Here is a 7,554-nt window from a genome sequence, read left to right as displayed (position 1 = left end):
TTATTAGTTTTTTTTTTTTAAAAAAAAAATATAAATAAATAAATAACTTTTATCAATGTATAATATTTTTGTCATTCTGAATCACGAAATGAGGACATAATTACCTCAATGCATGGTAGACATTTAAAAAAAAAAAAAAAAACTCCAATACATGCTAGACTAGGCAACATAACATTGCAAAAATTAAAACATCATAAGGAAATTACAAATTTGTTAATAGTTAGAAGGGGTAGTTGTAGTTTTCCTTCTTTTTATTACAGCTCAACTAATTGCCTTTCAAATTCCTAAGCACAATATTTATTATAATTTTTATGTAAAGTTCATTAACATTTTCATCTTATCTGTATTTTAAATCATTTTTATGTTTCACAATATCAAATTATCGACTGAAAAGGAAAAATAATTAAGGAGAAGTTTATATATTCCCTCAAATTACAACCAAATTGACAATGTCCTCCAAAACTTTTAATTGAAACAATATCCCCCAAAAAAAAAAAAAAACTATAAAAATTTGTCAATGTCTCCCCCAATGACGAAAATACCCTTTATAAAAAAAATTTAAAAAAAAAACTAAAAAATATTTTTTTTAAAAAAAGTTTGGAAATTTAAAAGAAATTTTGTTTAATAATTTTTTTTTTTTCAAATTTGTTAAGAGTATTTTTGGAGTAGTGCTAGAAGTTCCTTTTGTATCTCTATTGTGTCACTCCATAAATGAGTTAACTTTTAAATCACCATTTGATTAAAATTTAATAATTTAATAGTGATTTTAAAAGCCATATCATTTTTTGGATTGACATAAAAAAGACACCAGAGGGACTTTTACCATTACTCATATTTTTGTCTTGCTAGAAAAAAAAATTATGGTCATTTTTTGTCTTTTTCATGGCCTTGGGTGGACATTGTTAATTTTTTTGTACTTTAGGAAAGACATTGTTCCAATTGAAAGTTTAGAGAAACATTGTTAATTGAGTAATAATGAGAAGAGTATGAATTTTTCCCAAAATTAAAGAAGATTGAGAGAGAGGGGTTCTGACCGATGAGGTAGAACATGTTCGACGGTACACCGGTGCCCACAATGCCTGCAAAGAAATATGGAAATATGTAAATTAATTAATTAATCAGGAAAGTGACTTGAATAATTGGAAAAGTGGAAGACGAACAAAAATTGGGTAAACAACTTTCTCCTTCAATCATGTTTTAAGAAGAAATTTAATTTGCAGCTTTATGAACCTCTATACTTTATATTGCTGGCGTTGAAACTGGGCTGAGCTCAAGGGAAATAGCCCGGATCACTAACCAAAGCCCCTGAATGACCACTTTGTCCAGAAGCAACCATCCTAATATTCTATGGTTTCTCAACGTGCTGGATTGAGGTAATATGTAGTCATTTAGATGAGGCGAATAACTTGCCAATTAAGGCTGGAAAACGAGTTTTCACTGAAATTTTTCTTTATTGATTTCTCTCTCCCCCTCTCTCTTTCTTCAATGCTTCTCCTTCCTTTTTCATTTGTCTCTCTTCAGCGAAGCTCCACCATGTGGTTGATGACACTCGAAATAATCGGAATTCTTTGAGGATTTCTTAGGAGGATGAACGGCGACTGAAGCTGATTAGCGATGAGAATTATGTTAGAGCTGGTGTTGGGGAGTATGGAAAAGTCGATGCGTTTCGGGAATTGGGACTCATAGCTTATGATTCGAGGTTTGGTTCCGGCAATAGAAGAGGGCAACATTCTATGCTGAGTAATAGGAATGGGTATCTGGGTGAGGAATTCCCTCATTCTAGATATGGTCAGGTTGAAAGATCTTTGAATCCTTTTTCATTATCGCAACGAAGCTCCACCATCATCTTTGTCGAAGCTCCATAACCAAATCTCTCTCCAACAAATTTTTGATCTAATTTTGTTTTGGGTGCTTTTATCTGACTTCGCTCGGTTGAGATTATCGTTTGTGTGTGGATCAGAGGTAACTATGGTTGAAGCTGTGGCGAGCGAAAGGGGAGGCAGGGGAGGAGTTACCTGTGCATGGTTGATAGATTTTGTTGCTAGCTGCTATAATTTTTGGTGTTAATTAATTTTGATAATTAGAGTGTTTGGTTGTTTTGGTTAGCTGCAGGGGACAAGTTTCATTTGGTGTTTTTGGTGGAGAAAAATTTTTTAAAAATGATTATTTTAATATAAAGTAAAGAGAAGAAATTTAGATTAATGGTTGGACGAAGGTCTTGAAAAATGGTCAGTTAAATTAGATAAAATGAGTTTTAATTAGTTATTTTGTATAAAACTTTAGATAAATGTTTGGAAATGCTAGCTCTTATGACGACGGAAAAAAATGGGGTAAGGGAAGGAAAACTTCTAACAAAAAGAGGAAGCTAATTTCGTAAGAATTTTTATTTTTCCTTTCATTTCTGATATCTAAACAAAACCTAAAAGTTTGAGATCAACCATTGCCATCATCAGCCATAACTCATCCAATTGTACGCTCTTTATTGTGCTATTCTGTCTTATTCTTTAAACAAATTTTTGAGACAAAAACCTCACCGTTGTCGTCCATGCCAACATAAGGAATGCCCAATGTTTGTCCTGCTTTCACAAAGAAAAGAAAAGAATAACATCAGTGTTCGGAAACTTTTTAGTTGGAACTAATTAGACCTAATTGCCTTCCTAAAAAAATGAAAATAAATAAATAAACAAATCAACGGAGATAGTTAGAGATAGGTTCTTACTTATTTTCCTCGGCACTAGTAGTTTGATAACAGCTGCAAGAACTACGTACAAAAAAAGATAAACATATTAATTAATAGAAAATATGACCTTAATAATTATAAAAGTGTATGGCCTGCGTATATACAACTTTCCCCTAGGCCATGCTTAAGGAATACAAACAACTCTATAAACCTCTAGACGACTTCACATGTTGGGCTATATATAAATTTGGTTGAGTTCAATTTTATGCCTTGTCAATGTGCTTTAGCTGACTATGGATAGGGTTGTGTATATAATTTTCCCTTGCCTCATTCATTGTGTCTGAGATCTGAAAAAAAAGACATGTAAGTTTGAGACCAGCCATTGGCCAAGCACATGGTTAATTATTCTTCAACTTGTGTCATCATCATTCATCAGCCATCAGCTACAATTGATCATCATCCTATATGTTCGATGTCATTCCGATCTATATTATTCTTCAAACAACTTTTTGAGATAGAAACCTCACCTTTGCCACATTTCCAAAATAGTTTAATATAGAATCTCACGGGCCCTACAAAGAAAAGAAAAGAAATAAAAATCAGAGTTTGGAAACTTGGAATGAAAAAGCAAGTCATTAATTTTGTAAGTCTAAACTACAAAAGATATTTGCCAGTATTTGGTATGCTCCGAACTACTCCCGTCTTAAAGAAGTTATATGTTCAATAATCCTTGGAATATTAATGGTATTGATTAAAATGTGACAAAAGAGAAAGAAAGAAATGTGCAAATTGAAAATAATGGCCAACATGTATGTAAGATATTTCGTTAGAAACTCTCTAGTGTTATATCTTTTTTCTTTTATTCCTTACGCACCTCCTGGGACGTCGCACCGAACAGGGTAATTCGCGTCGTCCTTGATGTTGCAATAATCATCTCTAGGTGTGGAATTATGACAAGCAACTTGGAACCATGAAAGCATAAAGCCGGAGACCACTGCATCGTGAAAGTCAGTACATCGAAAATATCCATCACTATTATTTGGACAAGATACCCTCGATGTTGACAGATACATTTGCTCTATTTGGCACGACTCCTCCAAATCCCATGTGCTCATTATCTGGTCTTCTGGAAAGCAATATGCTGGCCAGGTTGTGCCAGCAATAACATATGTATACCTCTTGGAATGGGATAAAAAAGAGTTGGAAGAATACACTACTCCTCCATTCTTAAAGCAACTAGAAATGTCCAAATATAATGGAGGCTCCACTTTTCTCTCGCAGTTCACGAAAACCATATATTTCTGATTCTGATACAGATTGGGCAAGCTCAAAGAGCAATAACTATATAAGTTAGCTTCACACGAATTGCAGTTGATCGAATATGGATGATATGGAGCATATGGATCCCCTGAACTGAAATTAGTTGGGCCTAGAGAATAACGAGGGATGAAGGAGTCGTTATCCTTCTGAATACCTGAGTCTACAAGTCGGATTGTGTAGTTGTGGTAATCGATCTCCTGTACATAGTATCTTCCATCATATAAGTATAACACTGCTTGGTTATTCTCACATGACAGATTATACCTTTGATCACCGCAGTTTGGTGGATCAATACCATTCAACCGAAAGGGATATCTTATATTGTGGATATTGCCGCAGGAAGAAGCAGGACATTGGTAATGACTATTGTTGGCACTGCAAGCTTCATGGACTAGGACAAGAACAACAATTAGGACCATGAGTCCGGCAGGGAAGAGCTTTTGGCTTGCCATTGATCAGAGAGAGAGAGAGAGAAGATAGTGAGAGAGGGTATGGCTTCCACAATCCACAGCCATAGACAAATTAAATAATGTAGATTTATAAGGCGTAAGCACTTACGTCATATATTGAAAAATCAATGATGACTGATTTTTACTAGTCGCCAGTCGCCAGTCGCCATCACCACATTGTCCAAGTCCTTGAAGTTCACCCGAAATTTACTTGTCACTTAGAACAAAGTGATAGAGGTAATCACCGAAGAAAGCCCAACTATTTAAGAGGCTGAGAACCATTATTTATCCCTCAAGAGCACAGAGATGGATATTTGCTTAGAAATGCTAATCTCATACTTGTTCTTGTTTCTGGCTTTCACCGTAGACCTTAGGGAAGCCCAAAATGGGTGTGATGATCAATTACGGTACTGTGGAGCCCATGGCCCTGCCATCCAGTTTCCTTTCCGACTTAGCAGCCAGCCAGAGCATTGTGGGTACCCTGGGTTTACCTTATCATGCACTGATACACACGATACGGTGCTCGAGCTGCCGATTTCAGTTAAACTCTATGTGAAAGAGATTAACTACACATCTAAGGTAATTCAATTATATGATCCACATAATTGCCTCCCAATGCAGCTTCGGGGACTCGATTTATCTTCCTCGCCTAAGTCGCCTTTCCAATTCGAAGTAAACGACAATGACGACTATGCCTTATTCAATTGTTCCCCAAGAGCAATAGTGCATTCCCATCTGATCTCTTGTCTTAGTGGCCCTACCTACCACGTTTATGCAATCGGTGATTATGATGGGATTTTCTCTATCGCTCACTTGCCCTTATCTTGTACAAAGATGCATAATCTTCTATCAATTCCAAGTCTTATAATATTAGACGACAGTGATTACAAAGTTCTTCAATTGAACTGGTCCATCCCAAAATGTGGAGACTGTGAAGCAAAAGGCAAGAAATGCAGATTGAAGAATAATAGCTCTAAATTACAAATCGAATGCTTCCCCAAAGATAAAGGTATTTTCTTCTCTCCAATTTCCACCTCTGTAGTCAATTTATTCAGTTTTCAAGCCAACATGCATTGATATTTGATTCCTCCTCAGCAACGGCGAATAATTAATCCTTGCATTCATTTCCACCCAAAAATAAAGTAAAATAAAATGTTTGCTCACGAATGGTTACTCTTGGCTTAATTAACTTGACTAGGCGAATTAGTTTAGACTACAACGGAAAATCATTTTAGAGCCAGGCATGTGTTGCTAAAGCATTTTATTATAATAGGCCATATAATTGTAGCTCTTAACAAGAGATCAAAATACGCATGCACATGTTAACCGAGGAAAAATCACTGCACAGCACGTTTTAGTCCTCTTAGAAACCTACAACTCGAACTCAAGGTCTGAATTCAATATAACTTAAGCTATTAGCAAGAAAATTTTAGGCCAACATTTTATTTTATTTTTTTGGAAATGTACAATGAAAACTAATTATGTTAAATCTTTAACAGGTGCATTAGCAAAGTCAGCAATAATCGCTGGTGAGTTGTCTTGCCCATTTGAAATTCTTTTTATTGGGAAGATGTAAATCATATATTAACTCCCAAATATATGTCTATTATGCAGGTGTCATCTTAGGTTCATTTCTATTACCACTAGCTATCTTTGCTCTCTACCATCTTTATACTTATGATAAAGTAGAAAAAGAACATCAAGCAAAGATCGAAAAGTTTTTGGAAGATTACAGAAATTTCAAACCCACAAGATACTCGTATGTTGATATTAAAAGGATTACAAATCAGTTTACTGAGAAGCTAGGCGAAGGAGCATATGGAACAGTATTCAAAGGAAAGCTTTCCAATGAAATTCATGTTGCAGTGAAGATCCTCAAGATTTCCAATGGAAATGGGGAAGAATTCATAAATGAAGTAGAAACATTGGGTATGATACATCATGTTAATGTGGTTCGCTTGGTTGGCTTGTGTGCTGATGGATTTAGACGAGCTTTAGTTTATGAGTTCTTATCAAATGATTCACTAGAGAAGTTCATATCTTCAACGGACACGAAGAAATGTATCCTTAATTGGGATAAGCTACATGATATTGCTTTTGGCATAGCGAAAGGAATTGAGTATCTTCACCAAGGATGCGGCCAACGAATCCTCCATTTCGATATCAAACCTCATAATGTTTTGCTAGACCAAAACTTTAATCCAAAAATTTCTGATTTTGGTCTTGCTAAGTTATGTTCAAAGGATCAAAGTGCAGTGTCCATGACCACAGCCAGGGGAACTATGGGTTACATTGCACCTGAAGTGTTCTCTAGAAATTTTGGGAATGTGTCTTCTAAAGCAGATGTTTACAACTTTGGAATATTGTTACTTGAAATGGTTGGAGGAAGGAAAAATGGTGGCGTTACGGTTGAGAACACTGGTCAAGTCTACTTTCCAGAGTGGATCTATAATATTTTAGAACAAAAAGAAGACATACGAATCTTTATTGATGATGATGGAGAAGCTAAAATTGCAAAGAAACTTGCAATTATTGGACTCTGGTGCATCCAATGGCACCCAGTGGATCGTCCTTCTATGAAAGATGCAGTTCAAATGTTAGAAGGAGAAGACGATAAATTAACTATGCCTCCCAATCCCTTTGCCTCTGCAGGTCCCGTACAAATTAATGCAAATATACCTATAAAACGTTTAAACCATGAGTTGGAGATCATCCCAGAATGAAAATAATTGTATATGAATTGGGCGTTTATGATAACAAATGAGGTTGCATTGATCTTGTACTCTTAATTAGAAGTTATTAATCTTGTAGACTTGTTGTCAATGTAGCGACTTCAAGTTTTTTCTTGTATCAATGTACGAGTAATTTGGAGATTATAAAAATGTACGTACCTGGTAAATCTTCTTCTTCTTTTTTTTTTTTTTAACTTTTTTTCAGTTTTCCTTTTTCCTTTTCAATTGTGAATTCCTTGGGCTGTCGTATGATCTAAAACTAAAAGTGAATTTGTTTCTGGTCGCACCGTAGGCATGCATGTTTGATGGCCAACGTACAGTTCTTGCAAAAGGAGCATATGCATGTTTTATAAAACACAAATATGGATTTGTA

The 7,554-nt window shown here is 35.3% G+C and overlaps 2 protein-coding genes across 5 annotated transcripts; one reads left to right on the top strand and one right to left on the bottom strand.

Moving 5' to 3' along the window:
* Positions 1-790: 790 nt before the first annotated feature.
* On the bottom strand, positions 791-4,482 carry LOC132185794 (uncharacterized). Of its 3 annotated transcripts, XM_059599618.1 has the most exons (5): positions 3,555-4,482; positions 3,208-3,252; positions 2,720-2,761; positions 2,535-2,576; positions 791-1,079 (listed from the first exon to the last, which is right to left on the bottom strand). In XM_059599618.1, exons 1-5 carry the CDS (start codon positions 4,450-4,452, stop codon positions 919-921), a joined length of 1,188 nt encoding a protein of 395 aa, XP_059455601.1. In that variant the 5' UTR covers positions 4,453-4,482; the 3' UTR covers positions 791-918. The 3 variants fall into 3 exon arrangements, 1 of the variants encoding a protein (XP_059455601.1); XR_009440651.1 differs by lacking the exon at positions 791-1,079 and having other exon boundaries at positions 2,543-2,576; positions 2,720-3,027; XR_009440653.1 differs by lacking the exons at positions 791-1,079; positions 2,535-2,576 and adding an exon at positions 2,950-3,027 and having other exon boundaries at positions 2,719-2,761.
* A 280-nt stretch (positions 4,483-4,762) lies between these two features.
* On the top strand, positions 4,763-7,348 carry LOC132185546 (rust resistance kinase Lr10-like). 2 transcript variants are annotated; one of them, XM_059599337.1, is made up of 3 exons: positions 4,763-5,458; positions 5,949-5,978; positions 6,064-7,348. In XM_059599337.1, the coding sequence occupies exons 1-3, from the start codon at positions 4,774-4,776 to the stop codon at positions 7,170-7,172; spliced, it is 1,824 nt and encodes a 607-aa protein (XP_059455320.1). In that variant the 5' UTR covers positions 4,763-4,773; the 3' UTR covers positions 7,173-7,348. The 2 variants fall into 2 exon arrangements, with proteins under 2 accessions (XP_059455320.1, XP_059455388.1); XM_059599405.1 differs by lacking the exon at positions 5,949-5,978.
* Positions 7,349-7,554: the final 206 nt, after the last annotated feature.

This window comes from Corylus avellana, chromosome ca1, assembly GCF_901000735.1.
Source record: "Corylus avellana chromosome ca1, CavTom2PMs-1.0".
In the NCBI taxonomy this organism is placed as follows: Eukaryota; Viridiplantae; Streptophyta; class Magnoliopsida; order Fagales; family Betulaceae; genus Corylus; species Corylus avellana.
The sequence above is the reverse complement of the archived record's forward strand: the minus strand, read 5'-3'. Positions and strand labels throughout refer to the sequence as shown.